The sequence below is a fragment of the Vanellus vanellus genome (assembly GCF_965231255.1).
Source record: "Vanellus vanellus genome assembly, chromosome: 7".
Classification (NCBI taxonomy): Eukaryota; Metazoa; Chordata; class Aves; order Charadriiformes; family Charadriidae; genus Vanellus; species Vanellus vanellus.
In genome coordinates, this window is record NC_138912.1 from 15,948,777 (window position 1) to 15,967,057 (window position 18,281).

Consider the following 18,281-nt stretch of genomic DNA (forward strand, 5'->3'; position numbering starts at 1 on the left):
AAAAGGAAAAAAAAAAAAAAAAAGAAATGAAATGAAATGAGATCAAGCTTGTAGAGTACAACATCTCTCTGCTGTCTTAATCCAGCATTTTTACAAGGGTGTGTTTTGCAGGCAGTTTAACTGCAGCAAAAATGACCAGAGTCCCTTAAGACAGATGTTCAGTGCAGTCCATTGGTAATTATTTTTTGCCAGACTGTTGCCTACTGTGGACTTTGCTGGAATAACTTCAGCCTTTCACACCTAGGACTTCAAGTGCACAGTCCCTTTAGAGATTTCTCTCCATAAAAAGCTGGCCCAAGAGAGAGTATTTCTTTCCTTCTGCCCAGTAACTGGGTCTGTGATTTGCCTGCCGTCAGTGCTGTCCATGTGATGACCAAATGAAATAGTGTAGCTCGGTCATAGCCCTTGTCTTGCATGATCCTACTGGACACACAGAAATTCGCAGGGAGGAGTGGGGGTAAATGTAAGGTAGAAAACACTGAGCTGCAAAACTGAGCACCGGTGATGGGATTTCCATGTTCTGTGTTCTCAAAGAAACTGAAGGCAAACCATAGTTCAGAAATAGAAGAAACTACTTGTTAAAAATGACTGCTAATTAATGTATTTTTCTACACCCTGCCCAGCTCTGCTGGAAATGCCGAAAAGAGTGTTTAGGTGGATTTTCTTTAGAAAATGAAATGTAAATGGTGATAAGTTGAGTGAATTTTCAAATTACGAGGCTTTTGATGTTTCAAACTCTGGATTGCTGTCGGGGTTGAGAACTGTATTGAAATACAGGAATTATTTACTCCTGAGAAATGAGGAATTCCTGAATTCTAAACCCAGTTTTGGTAACTAGGTTTTGTGGTGTCCAAATAACTCACCGTTTTGGCGCTTGCTGATAAAGGGCTTTTTTGTTGTTTGTTCTTTTCCTGTAAAATCAGTTAATCCTTGGATTTCTTTTAGATCATTAGATATCTTTGCAGAGAGATTTAGGTACTAGATTTTTCACTTAAAGTCAATAAAGTTTCCTGGTGAGGTTGATGCCTGGAATTATCATTGTAGAAAAGAAATGTGGCATCCCTATGTCAATGTTTTATATATTTTGTTATGTCTAATAGAGCACATCTAAATGTATTTTGTAAATAAAAATGATGTCATAATATTTACTGTTGTTATAATCCTGTCTGGTGTTAAACCATTGCAGTGAAAGAGAGAAAATCACGTTTTCAGCATTTAATACAAACTATTTCACCATTACGGGAAAAAAATTACTTCCCAGCAAACAGTTAATCTTACTTGGGCAATGGATATCCTTGCAATGCAAAATGTGCACTTTTTTTCCAGTTAAATCGTTTAGAAAGCAGAAATTATATCTTGCTATCAAGTAGTAAATTGAAATGTCAGTGTTTTGTTTTGTCCCCGAAACTCTTCTTTGAGCTGACTCCTTCTGACAAGATATTAACAGTGCTCAGAAAGTTGAAAATCTCTTATTCTGTGAAAGAAGTATGTACCAAATATCAGTGTGTGTTTTAGCTGGCTTTGCTCTCAAGGTACAATTTTATACTCAAAAGAAGTACTATCATTTTTTTTCTCATCCATTTAATGTATTTCCTATGTTTTTTATCAGCAGTCCATTCTTTAGAAAAAAACCCAAACAGAATACAAATGCAGTTTTCTGTTGGTGTATTGAAGTAACTGGTAACTGTAGATTAGGAATCCAAATACATTTTACTGTCTGCAGGATGTAAATAAAATTGTGTTTGTGTTAAATTACCACTCACGGTTTCCCATCTGACCAGAGTCCTTTGCGTGCAGCTCTGGCATGAGCCGAGGCATTGTCCTGCAGGGGTTACAGCTCGCGGTGGCTGCGCTCCAACTGACAGCACCAAATGGGGTACATGGCCTCAGCCAACTTTATGTATCGGAGTGCTTTTTCCTTCTGTATTCCTCTCCCCCTCCCCCCCCCAAAAAAAGAAAATCATAAAACTTGATCTTCTTTTCATATGTGTGATTTGAGTTTTTCTCTCCTTCCTGTTTACAGACAAAACTTGCCAATGGCACTTCCAGTATGATTGTGCCCAAGCAAAGAAAACTGTCTGCAAGCTATGAGAAGGAGAAGGAACTCTGCGTCAAGTATTTTGAACAGTGGTCCGAGTCTGACCAGGTGGAGTTTGTGGAGCACCTCATCTCCCAGATGTGTCACTACCAGCACGGACATATAAACTCATACCTCAAACCCATGTTACAGCGGGACTTCATCACTGCACTGCCAGGTATTTCTGCAGGTGGAGAGAGCTTGCCCCTCCGTCTTGTGTTTCAGAAAACTATTCTGCTCTGGCCTATCTTGCAGGAGAGGTCTCTTCTAGGGTCAGTTTGCAAAATAGATGATAGCTTTTGAAAGAAAAGCTCTATACCTGTATGAAAAGTAGTAATATTTTATTTTGTATTCCTACTGTCTCTCAAGACATGATCTTAATACCAACACGGTTTGGCTAGGAGTAAATCGTAGCTCATTATGTGTTGTAAGGACAGTCATCGCAAGCCACAGGGCAGGTGGTTGTACTCATAATGCCCACAACAATGCATGAGTAACGAAAATTTTTAAAATTAAAACTACTACTCTTTTTGGTTGCTCAACTGAGGTTTTCCCTTTTTTTACTTAGATTTTTTTGTCTCTCTTTCCTAGTAAAATACCTTCCTGAAGCCATCACTTTGCTTATGTGTTTATTGCTAATAGATAATGGAGGACATGAGATTAAAGGATGGAAATGTCCTATTTTTTGCACCTCTGTAGTGCTTTCCATTGAGAATATTATCCCAGCTGTTCTGAGATGTGGCATTTGGTGCATCTCACAGAATGCACACAAAAAATAGCGTATGTGCGGTTTTGTGTTGGCCCTGTCTTATAGATGGGAAAACTGAGGCAGTGGGAGATAAAATATATACAGCAGTAGAGTTTCAAAGCCAGACAGAAATTCGTGGCTCTTTGGTCTTTTTTTGGACCAGTAGATTGTACCTCTCTAGATAAATAGATAGACAGTTAATAGATTAGCACTCCCATGGCATAGTTCCTTGGTTTCAGAGGGACCTGAGCAAGAAGTACTACAGGTGGTGTCTCTAAATAACTAGTTGAAGAGAGAAGTCTCTTCCCAAAAGCTTGTTCTGTTAGTACCTTTGGAGAAGTGCTGAACTCTGACAATTTGTTCAATTCAGTCATTTGATCATTCTTCAGAAGGGATTTCTCAACATGAAATTTAGGTTCTAGGGTTTAAAGATGGAAAAAAATCATGTTTAACTGTGAATTGTGCAAAGCATAAAGGCACTGCAGGAGTTTTGCTATGAAGTTAAATACATAGACTCACTGGATTTTTAAGCTGATTGTGCCCAGTAATCAAGTGGATGTTGTAGCATTAAAAAAAAAATCTTAGTTATGCTAAGTACCTGCTTTATGTTAGTTTTTAGTAGTCCAATGACAATAATCTCATGTACTTAGAGCAGCATTATAACTTGTGGAGCTGTTGTGTTTCAGAAAAACAGAGAATATGTTGAAAGTCCATCGGTTTCCCCACTTTTAAAGTGGAAATATACATATAGTTGCATACACAATTTTCCCGGGTCTTTCTCTACAAAACTCCATCAAAGCAAGCCAACACATCTCATTTGCACTTGCTTAATTGCATCCTATAGGCCTTTTTCTGAAAATTTTGGGGAAATGTTATAAATATTTTCAGACTCACTCAAAATGTTGTAGCCATACTGTATTTGTTAGTGGTCTTTTCAGTTACCCAGGAAGCAGCTAATTTTAGTACTTCAGTATGCAGAACAGATAGGAATCATATCTGAGTATTTGAAGAGTTGTGGGAACTGCGTGCTTAAATAATGTATGTGCATCAATTTGCATACTTGCAAAGTGCTAATGTCCTAGTGAATATAGCTCTAAGGGAGAAAATTAATGGCAAGGAATTACACTGGCGCAGGCTCTGCAGTCTGTGCAGGATGTCCTGAGTATAGGCAGGTTTCTAATGAGCAGAATGGGTAAGGGCAAGGTAAGAAACTCCCTAGGATAGAGCGATGAACCTAAAATTTCAATTTAAGTCATAATCCAAAAAAGCCTAAACTTTAAGTATTTTTTAGCTTTCTGAAATTCTCAAGTGTTCAGTATTCTGTTTTCATTTTTACTCCTTCATTCTCTCTCCTGCTCTCCCCCTCGAGTAAATAAAACAATAAAGTTGCTTCAAAATCATGAGGCATCTTATCTCTGTCCTCCTAGCCCTGTCCCAAAGAATGACCAGAGCTGAAAGTAGTTTTAGATCATGAGCACGCTTTACTAATACAGAGTAAAATTGTCTCAGACTATTTTCCCAGTACTTTGGACAGAATTAAGGTTGTTTGAAAAATGCAGCTTAACTGTGTACTTAACAAACTTTATTCTGTTTCTGAAAAATAAGGTCTCTGCTTAGCATTTCCAAGCTGTTTAACATTTTTTATTAGGAAAGTAATTTTTAAAAGGGTTTAATGTGTGAAATAACTGAAACATTCTTGTTGGTATGGAGTGCTGAAGGGCTAATCGTGTTTCACATTGATTTAGCAAAAACTTTTGTGAGCAGAGATTTCTCTATTTTAAGGAAGCAATGCTTTGTTAGATACATGTCTCAGTGAGTTGTGCTGTTCTTAAGAAACATAATAATAAAATTGAGTTTGCAGCCAGGCCAAAATAGCTCTGCCCTTCCACTTACCATAAATGTGAAAAGAAGCAGCTGAAGCATCAGTTACTCCTCTGTGAAGGATCTGGGATCAACGGGAAAGGGTGGCTTACGGTCATGGAAGTAGTTACAGCACCTCATTGCAGCAAGATCTAAAGTGCAACTACTGATGATCTGGAAAGGGCCGGTGGATCAGAGACAGACTTGTGGGTGAAAATTGCTGTGCCCAGTTGATGTAGTGTAGCCCTGCTTCTTAAAGCCACCAGTCTGTTCCCTGTATAAAATAACTCCTTGTTGTGCTGCTTACATAAAGCCAGTGGTATGGATACTACACAGGCAGGCATTTGTAAATGTCCTGGTCTGTAAATGTCTTTGAGCCTGCTGGAAGCAACACAGACTGGGAAAGCAAGTATGCTATTTCCACCCGGTGGAGAGAGCTCAGGGCTGCAGGTGTCAGGGTGAGGAAGCAGGGGGATATGATGTCCATGTCTGCCCTACCATATTGCGGAATTCCTGCAAATTCCAGTTCACTTTCACTAAAACATTGTATGTCTCTTTCCACAAATTGCTGTAGACTCAATCTAAATTTACAAACACTCTTTTTTTTTTCTTTTTATAAAGAATTTTATATAGTGGCTGTATATATCTTTTCAGATTAAATACATACTAAAAGCTGCTGATGCTTTTATTTTGCAGGTTGACATCTAATTTTGCATCTATAAAGATAAGAAATGTCAGGCCTCTTTCTGCACTCTCTCATGGTATCATTCACGTGCTTTTTCTACCTATGAATGGAAGCATAAAACACTGGGCAGAATGTCTCACTCAAAGTGTATTATAAATTTAGCATGTTTGAAAGGAGCGAGAGGAGGCATGCTGAGTTTTCTCATTTTCATGCATTGGGAGATAATTTTGAGATCTTTCAGTTAACAAAAACAAAGGTTGGGCCTTTTGTGTCTCATGAACTCTAATCAGAATCAGCTGATTGTGCCCAGTTTGGGTTTGCAGAAGTACAGACATGTGACTAAAAATGCACTTGCTGCTTTTTCTTTCCGTCACAAGCAAGGCCCGGTCTTTGAGGCTGTTGTTTTAAAAGCAAGAAAAGACATATTTAACTCTGTCCCAAATGTGAACCAGAGGGAAGATGCATGAAATACCAATCTGCCATGCTTCATTTTTGTTGGTCTGAACGTTGCGCCTGAGGGATGAAGGGGTCTAAACTACAACTTTCACAAGGGCTCTGAAATTTGACCGGTGAAGTGAGATAATCTCTTGATGGTGTGTCTCACTTGAGAATTAAACAGCCTCCAAGAGAAGCTGTATTTGTGCAGCATCTCATTTAAAAGGCATCTCATTTTTCTGAAGTTTTGCTGGTGATTAAATTTGAGTGGGTACGGGCACGTTTTTACTAGATACATCCATCCAGTTAAGAAACGTAGCATAACCTTCCCTGTCCCCCAGCTACACAGACTGTACATCAGGCTGCTTGGTGCCAACCAAGCAATTGCTTTACATTTCACTCCAGCCATGTTGAAACAAAGCCAATCCTGGTATTCACACTGGAAAATATTTGCAAATTGTACCATTTTGGTGCATATTTTTCCTCCACCCACTAAAATAAATGAAACTAGCAAACCTGCTTCACTTTCTCCTTACACAGCCTCTCCTTCCCTCTCCACTTCCCCGTGCATCTGCATATCTCTCCCTCCCCCACGTCTAAAGGTACCACTACCCTTCAGGGCACACATTGGGAATATATATTTTTTTCTTCATTACGTTTAAAAGCTACTGCTTTAGCAAAAACAGCTTTTGAGCCGTTGGAACATGAGAACAGCTGTAGCAGTGAGATGAGAAATGATCCTAATATAGAGAGATTTTGGGGGCTGCGTTGCTGAGTTGGAAATGCCATCCATAGAATATCCCCCTAGTGCTAAAACCCATCGAAATAGATTGGAATGACTTCTTGGATTCTTTATTATTTTTAATGACTTGTTGTGTTATATCCAAAGGAAGTTGGAGAACGCTGTTCACTCCTGAACCTAGCTGCAAATGCTCTTCTGTGCATTTGGTCCAGCTCTGCATGCAGAAGAGTAGATGGAAAGAGAGGGTATCTTTGTACTATCAAGGGTAGTTGTTTTGAACTCTGTGTCTCCCCAGTGAATAATCCTCTTTTTTTTTTTTTTTTTTTTTTTCCCTCCCCCAGCTCGGGGATTGGATCACATCGCTGAGAACATTCTGTCATACCTGGATGCCAAATCGTTGTGTGCTGCTGAGCTGGTGTGCAAGGAGTGGTACCGGGTGACGTCGGATGGCATGCTGTGGAAGAAGCTCATCGAGAGAATGGTCAGGACAGATTCCCTGTGGAGGGGCTTGTCAGAGAGGAGAGGATGGTGAGGGAACCGCATCTTCACCTCTTTTGCCCCCATTCAGGACAGTAGGTGCTGTGTGTTTCAAACCACAGTTGAAGAGGGTTATTTAGGACCCTGAAACATCATGTTGGTTCCAAACCTGACAGTTGCTTAAATCAAAATTCAGGGGCTGGGGAGTTAGGGCATCATTTGGCTATGCAGGCAATGTGGGGGCTTTTTCCTCACCTTCCTCATCTGATCGCGCTTTTATCCCACTGTGACAAGTGAGATACAGAGACTGAGATGTTTACACCCAGCTGTCATTCGGTTCAAATTAAGAAGCTGTGTACGCCCCAGGGGAACACTAAACTAGTCAGCAGTTCAGAGCAAAAGAGCTTTTTTAGGGGTGGCAGTGGGGCAGAATGTGCTATGAATTAGTTGTTTCCTGATAGGTCTGTTTGTTTTCCTCAGCAGATTTTCACTATTAGATATCTGTTTAATTTTCAAACTGGAAGCTGAGGGTAGGTACCACGGAGAATAGGGGACTTTAGAAATGCAGATAGATTAGTTAATAATCATCTGGAATAGCCTTACTACAATGTAGGTCTCACTCAAGTTTGAAGCTGCTCTGTTAACATTTCATTAGAACTTTCCGTCTCAGGGGTATGTCCTTTAATACATAATTTTCTTTTCCAAGGGTGTCCCTAGGATGTTGGCAGAAAGGAAGCTGGGTATGAATATTTCATAAACAAGATAAAAGTGACAGCTCAGGCATTTTGGTTGCTATTAAAAAGAAAAAGATACAGAGTTGCAAACAAAGACTCCTGTTTTGCGGTTAATTTTGTTATACTGTTTGTCTCAGGAAGTAAAGGCTAGTAAATCAGGATTATGAAACATCCTTTAAAAACAAATACTATGTTGATCTGCTTCCAATACTGTAATGTTTATAAAAAGTGTAAAATAAACACAAGCATGACAGTGATAACTTTTGCATCCCTTTTAGTGCCGCCTTCTCTCCAGGACTTCTTTTTTCACTCTGTATTGTTGAGTTCACAGTAAGTCCGAAGAGGACCTTGAGAGAGGTTATTTAGTCCCTCCCGTCTCCCAAAGGCAGAGCCAGTTTTCTCTTAAGTCATGCCAGATGTTTGTCTAACTTGTTCTTAAAAACCTTCACTGATGGAGGTTCCCCAGGCCATGCCTGGGCAAGCAATTCCACTGTTTCACGCACTTTAATGTTAGAAAGATATTCCTAAAATCTAGGCTGTCTTCCTAGCTACAGTTCGACACATTATATTTAGCTTACACAGACACACAGGACAATTTCTCATTCTCCTTTTTGCACTAATCTTTTGCATGTTGGAAGACGATTGTGTTTCCTCCATACTAGATGCACTAACCAACTGTAATCTGGTGTTTTCTTGTCCCCTTGGCATTCTTGTTTTTCTCTGTTTAGACCCTCCCCAATTACTCTACTCCATTCTTGGAGGATGGTGTAATCAGTTGGGTGTCTCACTTCTGCCGAGGCATCACCAGAATTTGGTGATGTAGGAAGCATTGTTTTGCATGCTGTACGGAGGACACTTCATTTTATGCTTTCCAGTAGAATATGTGCTTTTTTTTTTAACAGTGGTATAATACTGTTTGAAAACTTTTAATTATCCTTTCTGTGGAAGTTCTACTTAGCTGCTATTTCTCATCTTGCATGCTTATGTTGTTACTAAGCGGTGAACTTGGCACTTGTCCTTATTGAATTAGATTCTATTTATTGCTTGGTATTTCTCCATTTTGTCAGGAGCATTATGAGCTTAATCTTGTCCTCCAAAGTGCTTGTCGCTTCTCCTAGCTTTGGTATCATTGGCCAGTTAATAAGTGCACTGCCTGTTCCATTGTTTGTCATTAATGAAAATGCTCAATAATGACACATCTAGGACAGACTCCATGCAAGATCCCAGTTGCCTGTTTGAGAGTGCACCATTGATAAACCATGTTTTCCAGCCATTTGTGTGTCCACCCTTGAGCTCTTCCAAGATCATAGTTCTCTAGCTAAGTCACAAGAATAGGCTACAAGAAGAAATTAGGTCAGTTTGACATGGTGTATTCTGGATTGATCAGTGTTGCCTATTGTTTTTCACCTTGTCATCTTCTAGGCGCTCATATAGATTGACTGTGTGCTCTAGAACTGGATGGTCCACTATTTCCTTGGGTCTACCTTCTTCCCTTTTTTTAAAATGCACGAGCTACATTTGACTTTTTCCTGTTCTGTGGAACTTTAGCCATTCTCTACATCTTGTGAGAGATCACAGCTGATAGTTCTCAGGTTGCTTCCTCCAGATTTTAGAAATAACATTAGCACAGATTGCTAGTCACACAGACACATGACATTGCTAAAAAACAGTTGCAAAATCTTGTGTCTCACCTCAAAGGACAGTCACACCTTGTTACTGCACCTCTTCTTCAGGTTTACACTGTGTCCTGGAGATTACTTTGATACAGCAAGAGCAAGTTGTGCCCTGTCTTTCAGATTGCCCTCTGATTCGCTCTGGAAGATGCAACTGCAGGCATGGTGTGGTGGTCAAGAGAGGCAGAGAAGAGCTAGCCAGTGTAATTGCATCTCTGCCATATAGAGCTTTATAGCTTGCAATCATCCCCAGTGCTGTGCATGGCACAAGGAGGTGACTAGCTGGACAGCTCAGAACGAGAGATGACTGGTGTTATTTGCTTAGAGCTCCCTCACTTTGCACATCGGCTGTCTGATTTCAGCATTTGCAGCTCGTGGTTTACAATAGAAACACCCAGTTCTGTAGCATGGTAGCCTTCACTGACAGCTTGTCAGGGAACAATAAGGGTTACACAGATTTAGAGAAATGTAAAACAGAAGCCCAAAATCTGGACACTTTTGTGTCCATCTGAATACTTGATTGAATTGGCCAGTCATCAAAACCTGCAAACAATAGTTCCTTTTATCCCACAGCCACAGCACAACAGCCGCTGGGATGCCGTGGAAATTCCAAGCAATCCTTTAGCTGAATTGTAAACAACTAACTCTACATGCAGCAAAGCAGGGCTCATAGATGGCAACAAAACCTTGTATTAGGTCAGCTAGTAAAGTTGGAAACCATCAACAGCTTTACAGGCACATAGCCTTGTATGCAGATTTCGTAGACCTACCCCAAGTCTTCCAGGATGTGTCCTAGGTATTATTTGTATCTCCAAAGCATTTTTCATCTCCCTGGGCCAATAATTTTAATTTTCTTGTATGCACTTCCAGACTGGATCACAGTAAATAGGCAACCATCTAGTTAGTGGTTTGCCTGCATTCATGTGTCCCTTCTTCACAGGTGTTTGTCCCCATATGAGTGGCTGCTGGTCACTGTATTTGAAGACTCACGTGATTGCTCTGTCCAAAGTGGAAAGCACCTTTCTCTCAAGTCATACTTAAAGTACTTTATTTAAAGAATTATCAAAAGTTCTTTTCTTGAGCATTTGTTATTTTGTTTGTTTAGTCCTATAGTTTGCTGATGCCTTATAGCCTAAAAATTCATTGCTGTGATTTCCCTAATTCAAGTACATCAGGGGCAGCTAATGTACAGTGTCTCAAATGAGTTTCAAGGTATACTGTATAGAAAGGACAAGAAAGAAATGCGCAAGGAAGTATTGAACAATTAATTATGCCATAATGGAGAAAGGGAGGGGGAAGCGGAGAGCTGGCCCAGTATAAACTCTTTGCCTCTGATGCCAGGATTACACTCGGAGGCATTTGTGCCTCTCTCCATTTTGTGAGGCATGTTGCCAGGCAGAACAGCAGTTAGTACGCCCATGGTGGGGTTTACTAGCTTCCACACCGTGTTTGGTGGCTTCTTAACTTCAGGATGAGGAATTAAAGTTTTTTACACAGCAGGTAGTGATTGCCGTTTACAGATCTTTTTTGTAGCAAAAATCTAGCTTGGGATATGAGTATTCCAAATCAGGGAGGCACCACGGATGAAGTGTTGCTTACCAAAATATAGTAGTAGCAGTAAAATGTCCATGTACCAAAACTGGTACTGTGCCTGCTAATGCAGATAAAAGCTAGCCTTGAATGCATAGTGACTTTAAGTGTTCCTTGTCTTCTTTCATTTTCCTTGTACATTATTTTAAAGGTGACCTCTGATATCATAGAATCATAGAATGGTTTAGGTTGGAAAGGACCTTGAAGATCATCGAGTTCCAACCCCCCTGCCATAGGCAGGGACACCTCCCACTAGAGGAGGTGAGCATGTGTATTGCAGGCATGAGCCATTCTCACCTCCTGTAGAGTTGAATGGTCTCTTGTCCATAATAGATAATATATTTCCCTTCCCTGAGTGACTAGGCACAGATTTTTCATTAGTATTTTGGTGTCAAAATGCAACACTGACATGTTGCGGGGCAAATAAACAAGGAATCACCCCATCTTACTGAGTAAATTAACTTTGAATATGAATCTGTCTGTGCTTTTCAACGGTGGTTACCCTTTTGTAAAAAGCCAGGAGGACCTTTTTCCAAAATACTGAAACATGATTTGTGTTCAATGGGAGTGTTCTTTGTCTTCCAGGGGACAATATCTATTTAAAAATAAACCTCCTGATGGGACTGCACCACCCAACTCCTTCTACAGAGCACTTTACCCCAAAATTATACAGGACATAGAGGTAAGAAACATTTTCCAGATGCGGTGCTGTTTGGTGGTTTTTGTTTTTTTTTTAATCTCCCTGATTTATTCATGATGCTGAAATTCTGAGAATATTTCATTCTAATGAAATACTTCAGATTTAATGAAATATCTGTGTTTGTCCGGAGTTTGTAGGTCTGGGATAGTTACATAAGGTCCCAGGCTTCGCTGCTTCTTTAGACAGAGGATGAATTGGATTGTTCAGTGGGCTGTTTGCAGATGGAGTCTCTACACCTTGAACATCACAGCAGCACTGTACCATCTTGATTTTCTCTGTTCCACAGTACTTTGCTCCACCCAGTGCAGATGAGATCTAATAAGATGTTATGGGGAGATATCAGGAACTGAGCAAGGGAGAAAGTGCATTGCTAACGACTGCAATCCTAAGACCCAGGGAAATAGAAAGCAACTGAGGATCGCTGCCTTGTATCTAGTATGAGCAAAATGCCATCTTCTGGTAGCTTCCTAGTGGCAAAAGCGGTGCTCAGGCACCATTGTAACAAGTTTGTACAAGCACTTAGCTAGAGCTCAACTGAGAATTTCTCTTCAGTTGTTTAGTTGTTGAGTCACAGGGGGTTAAAGGTTGGAAACAGAAAAAAGCTTTTAGGTCACTTCTTCCTCACCGTTCCAGATAACACAGGTGAGTTTAGCCACAATATGTTTTCCAGGCTTATGTCCATTTATTTAGTTTTATTACATGTGTTACTTCTAGAAAGCTGGTGTGTCATTGTTTGGGCCTGATTGCAGGAAAAAATGTGAAGAAAAGTATCTGCTGTCTTCTCAAACAAGCATAAAAGGGAGAGATAGTTCCATGATTTATTTTGACTTCTCTTTTGTCTCCTGTCTGTCCTCAAGACAATAGAGTCAAACTGGCGGTGTGGAAGGCACAGTTTACAGAGGATCCACTGCCGAAGTGAGACAAGCAAAGGGGTTTATTGTTTACAGTATGATGATCAGAAGATAGTAAGTGGCCTACGAGACAATACTATTAAGGTGAGAATGCTCTGAAATGGCATACTAGTGGCGTGCAGTGTGTATGGCATAAATAATCATGTCCTAATTTCAGTGACACCTACTGAATCTCTTGTTAGTAACCTAGCCTTCTCCTTCCCCCACCTCACACCTGCACAGCATGTATGCCGCTTTTATCTGGCAAGAAAGACCCTGTTTTCTTACAAACAGAGGTTTGTAGCTAGCAGAGGTTTCTGTCCATCAGTAATTATGGGCTGTGTAATTACTGTGTCCTGTACCCTGATGAGTAGAGTAAAACCAACGTTCATAGTAAAGCCAGTAATATCAAAGATGTTAATGTATTGCACCAAAGAGCCTGTAGAAGAGTACAGATGCCACTAAAGATGTTCTAACTGTACTATGGATGATGTGTTATAGTAAAAAAAAGACCAGTCAAACCAGTAAGTACTGAAAGATGAAAACCTTACTGAGCTGTCTGGTTTTGAATGTTTGCTATCTTAGATCTGGGATAAGAATACATTGGAATGCAAGCGAATTCTCACTGGACACACGGGTTCTGTCCTGTGCCTCCAGTATGATGAACGGGTGATCATTACTGGATCTTCGGACTCGACAGTCAGGTGTGTGCTTGTGATTTGGAGCTTTCTGTCTGCCTCTTAAGATTTTAGCCTAGCAACTGCTGAAGTGATCTTGTCTTAAATATGTGCTGTTGAAACAGTTCTGTGAAGTAGTTCAGCATATTTGTTCAGGGGTGTACTGTCCTTGTTTATCAGATGTCCATGCAAATGGCTGTCAAGGATAAATGAAAACCTAAACAAAGGCCAGTCAAGGTCAAGATGACTTAGGAAGGCCATCTGGCATTTCACCAAGGTTTTGCATGTTTTGATACTCCCTGATGTTTTAAATTCTCTCTGAGAATAAGTTTTTAAAAGTTGAAGCTTTCAAAGCAAGTTTAAAGGTTTAGTCATCCAATGTCACTTAATTTTAACAAAATATGTATGACTAGGTCTGTGACTTTTAATTAAATTTCAGCATGATGTTTCTTTTCATTCAGGCTTTCTAACCTTGCTTTCCTTCCAGTCTCCCGCAAAAGGCTGGACACCTCAAGTCAGCACTTGCGGTGCATGTTGTGCAGATGTGAAGTCCACTAGACATGACAGGATCCCAGAGAGTCTTAAGACCTGCAGTGTAAATACAGGCACATAGGAGTTAGAGAATTGCAATATGAACTTGGATGTGAAGGAGCAAGTCTTGTCTTCTCCATGTTGTTATATATTCTCTTGTCAGAGTACAAACTGTGCCCATGCAGTGAAGTTACAGACAACAAAAAGCTGTGTCAGTGGCCTTTTCTGAAGCTATTAGCATGTGTTCCTATGGCTGCAAGCTCCTTGTGGTTATCACCGTGCTTGCATGTAAACTACGACTGTTAAGCTAATAACCGTTAAATTTAGTTCCTGACATGATGCATGCGGTCTTGTGGTGCTGCTAGATTTTGGGGTCCTATCGTTAGTAGGAATCCAGAATTCCAGCAACACCACCTGCCTGGAGACGGTGTGCGAACTGCACTGTGCAAAACAGATCGCAAAAGAGAGGCTGATTTCTGTAACAAGTGCTATCATCTTCCATATCAGGCCAGGCAGGCCAAATTGCAGACTGGCTACTTGCCCAGAAATACTTTGCTTCCCACTGTATCTATAAATGTTTGTGCAGACCTCAGAGGCACATAGGATGCATCACTTTTATCCTTGGGTCTCCTCAGGAAGAGGGGCTTCATCCAATAGACAGTACAGATGGGCTCTTAATGCTTCTGAGATCTCAGGGATGCACTTGTCCAAAGAAGTCAGTAGGTCTCCAGCTCCTGTTCGGTTTGGCAACCCTGTCTGCAAATTGTGTGTATGTTAATGGCTCAGGTCTTTAGTCTGTGAGTTTTTCTCCTTTGCATTTTGTAATTGGAATGTAGTTTTCTTTTTCATTTATAGTCTGTAAGTTGATGCACTTCAGCCTCCATAAGTTAGAAAATAAGGCATTAGAAGTCTTTCTCACATCTTGGCTTTTCTGACTGCTTGCCTTATTGGCAGAGGAAAGTTTTAACTTCTGCAATGTCTGATGTGCCTGATGATACAGCCATTTTCTGGTCTCACGTACTGTATCTGGGATACAGGTGTGGTAGTCCCAAAAGAAATCTCTTTATGGAGGGTAAAAGAAGTTTGCCAACAGAATAGCCAAAAGAAATATTTTTAAGGCTTAAAATCTTCATTTGAAGTCCTAGAAGTTCTGTGTGAAGCCTTTGTGTAACTTCCATCTTAAATTATCGTTCAGCTGAAACAATTGGTTCTACTAACGTTAAATTGACGTAAATACTCTTTGGGTATTCAGCACATTCCTGGAATGTAGCTGTGTACCAGATGCACTGCAGGGTAAATGCAATTCATCGTGTAACTTCTGTCAATTACTTATATTTGTTTGAAAAGTATTATCTTGTCTTCTGCTTCTGCTTTGAGTTGATAGTCCTGTGAGAGAGGTCAAAAATTAAATCTGTCACTGAACTTGCTTCTCCACAGGTCATGATTAAGTACTCATTGACTGGAAATGGAGCGTGTGGTAGGCTGACACAACCAGGAAGCAATCAGTCTTTAAGGCCATCAATCTCATACCTTTCCTCAGCACTAAATTTCCTTAATTAAAGACCACTTTTTTCCTGGCCATGTTATTTTTATGGTGTTAACTGCATTGCAGGGGTTTTGGCTGCTGGACTGTCTCAGTGTATGCGTAATCAACAGGTTTATATAATACGTCTTTTAATGAACTATTTAATAGATGTAGATATAACTTGTGGTGTTTGCTTCTCTAATGTTGCTAGAGAGTCAATTACTTCTCCCCATCCCTCTCTCGCTCTGCAGAAAATGCACTGTACAGTTTTTTAACTCTCTTCTCTCTGGTTTGAAATTTGAAACTTTAGGGTGTGGGATGTGAATGCAGGCGAGATGCTGAATACACTGATTCACCACTGTGAAGCAGTACTGCACCTCCGCTTCAATAATGGCATGATGGTGACATGTTCCAAAGACCGATCCATTGCTGTGTGGGACATGGCTTCACCAACAGACATCACCCTGAGGAGGGTGCTAGTAGGGCACCGAGCTGCCGTCAATGTAGTGGACTTTGATGACAAGTACATTGTATCAGCATCAGGTGACAGAACTATAAAGGTGAGGTGTTTCAGATGCTTTTTATTTGCAGCAATGGGGTATTTAATAACCAAGAACAGTGACCAGACAGGGAAGATGGTCCTTGGCCGCTATCACACAGATCTTCCTTTAGAAGCTGTGTTCTTCCTGCTGCTCCTTTCCATTTGTCCCTCCTCTGTTGAGCTTGCACAACTTCTTTACAGAGCTGTATGGCAAATCAGATCCAGGTACAGATGCAGTTGAAAAAGGACTTTTTTTTCTGTGTTCTTTTTCGACTTGACCACTTCCATAATCTGTTTCAGCATCAGTCCTTCAAACAGTTATCAGAGGGCAGCATGGGGGCAAAAGTGAAGGTGAGTGGGTAGGAGTCACTTAAGTGTTACTGCTATGATCCCAACCTGCAGCATTAAAACTGAGGAAAACTGAGATTCTATGTAGTGTTTGCCCAATCATAGCCCAAGAGTCCTAAAGCCTGATTTTGGAAGCTAGTGCTCATATGGTGTAACAAAAATCTTCTGTGTACAGTGACCCAAGCTGCTAACAGTTGCAGACTATAGGCACAAGTCATCAGAGGGGTAATTTTCCTAGTCTTAATGATAGCATCTTCAATTAAGAGCATTCTAGATGCACCTACATATCATACAGATACCAGCTTTTATTAGTCTCTTCTTAATAATTTTGTCTCTGTGTGGTTCCCTTCCCCCTTCCTGTCACAGGTATGGAACACTAGTACCTGCGAATTTGTGCGCACCTTAAATGGCCACAAACGAGGCATTGCATGTCTGCAGTACAGAGACAGGCTAGTAGTGAGCGGCTCTTCAGATAATACTATCAGGTGAGAGACACACTCCCCGTTGCAGAGTTCTGTGCAAGCACATTGTCTCTGATTCCCTGGGATGTGCAGAGGTTAGACAACTGAAGTGCTCTGTACCCTTGTCGTCTTTGAAATATGCTTTCTTTGGTATAGAACATTGGGAACTACTGGAAAGAGATATTAGAAACCTGTTTTACTGTGTTGTCTTTCATCCTCTGTATCTCAAGAGTCCCATACTAATCAACAAGTTGCATTGCTGTGACAATTCTGGTGTATGAAAGAGCTGGCAAGTACCACTTTCTGTGAGGTCCTCTTGTGATACTTTAATTGGGCTATGTGTCTAGTTAAAGGGGTCAGATTTGCAGTAAGAGGCATTTAATCCTCTGCAGAAATCCTCCTGGGCTCTCGCCAAACTCTTCTTGTGGTACTTGGCACCTGGTTAAGTTTGGAACAGCTGGTTTAGAGCATGAAGTTGTTTGCTGCCTTTTGCACTTCTCCAGCTGCCCTGGTTGCAATCTGAGATTTAACTCCTTCTGGTATCAGGAGCCAGGATTTCTCCCTACATCCTGCAGCTGCTGGCAGAGGGATGTCCCACTAATCTCGGGTGTATGGAGCAAGCTTGAATAGTAGTGTACATGATGTAGTGAAATGGCTCTGTCATGCAAACAGGAGTAAGAGTAATCTCCCTTTTGTCTTTGCATTGCTTTAAATAATCTTCTGCCTTCTGATAAAACTTGAAAGTTGGACAGTGTAAGCAGAAACCATTCACGTTGCATATCAGTAATAATTTCTCCTCAGTGAGAATGATTCATGCTACTGTTTGCCTCTGAATTCTGCTTGCAACACGCTGCCTCTCCCTGCTTTGCATTCTGTAGGAAAGTGGTGGTCCTTTGGTTGACATCACCAGGTCATTGTGCCAGATTTTAGTATACGGCTGTCTGAGAGCATGACCAAGAGAGCTGGAACTTCTGTCTCTTGATCAGGGGACAAAGTATTACAGTAATACACAGTTTTGGGTAAGAGTAGCACCACTTATACGTGGTGAGAACTGCTGCACTTCAAATAGAAAAAAAATATCCTTCTGCAACTGTACTATGAAACTTGGTCTCAGAATTAGAGTAAGAAATAGTTAAATATTACAGCAGTTAGGGAATGATCTAAAATATGACTTGCAATGCTAATAAAAATAAATGTCAAGATACTGATAATGCTTAAGAGGAATACAGTTACTTTTATGCTTACATTGGACAAAATCCCTAGTTGACAGATAAATTGTGCTAAAATTTCAGGAATCTTGGCAGTGAATCTTAATGGAAATCAAGTTTGGCAGCTGTGTGGGCAAGGCACAAGACTTACCTGGTCACATTGTTTTCTCCCAGCCGTTAGCAGAGGGCACAAGTCAGTGGAAGGATGATTAAGAAAGGGCAGATTACTAAGTCATCTTTGTGGGTGGCTTGGTGATTTGTATGTTTGATTTTAATCTACTGTAAAATGCCAGATTTTGTGGGTTGGCCTTTAGTGGAGGCTGCCTCCTGATACAGAATTTGAAGTTCAACATTCCTCAGTTGCAGGGAAGCTTTTTTC

At 40.6% G+C, this 18,281-nt stretch overlaps 1 protein-coding gene across 3 annotated transcripts in view; it reads left to right on the plus strand.

Moving 5' to 3' along the window:
• BTRC (beta-transducin repeat containing E3 ubiquitin protein ligase) overlaps positions 1 to 18,281 on the plus strand; it is a 118,796-nt gene that overhangs the window by 91,184 nt on the left and 9,331 nt on the right. For all 3 annotated transcript variants that reach the window (XM_082486410.1, XM_082486408.1, XM_082486409.1), the window contains 7 exons: positions 2,024 to 2,255; positions 6,889 to 7,075; positions 11,607 to 11,703; positions 12,579 to 12,716; positions 13,197 to 13,315; positions 15,655 to 15,904; positions 16,600 to 16,718. In XM_082486410.1, coding sequence (XP_082342536.1) covers positions 2,024 to 2,255; positions 6,889 to 7,075; positions 11,607 to 11,703; positions 12,579 to 12,716; positions 13,197 to 13,315; positions 15,655 to 15,904; positions 16,600 to 16,718 — 1,142 coding nt within the window. The remainder of the gene's footprint in view (positions 1 to 2,023; positions 2,256 to 6,888; positions 7,076 to 11,606; positions 11,704 to 12,578; positions 12,717 to 13,196; positions 13,316 to 15,654; positions 15,905 to 16,599; positions 16,719 to 18,281) is intronic.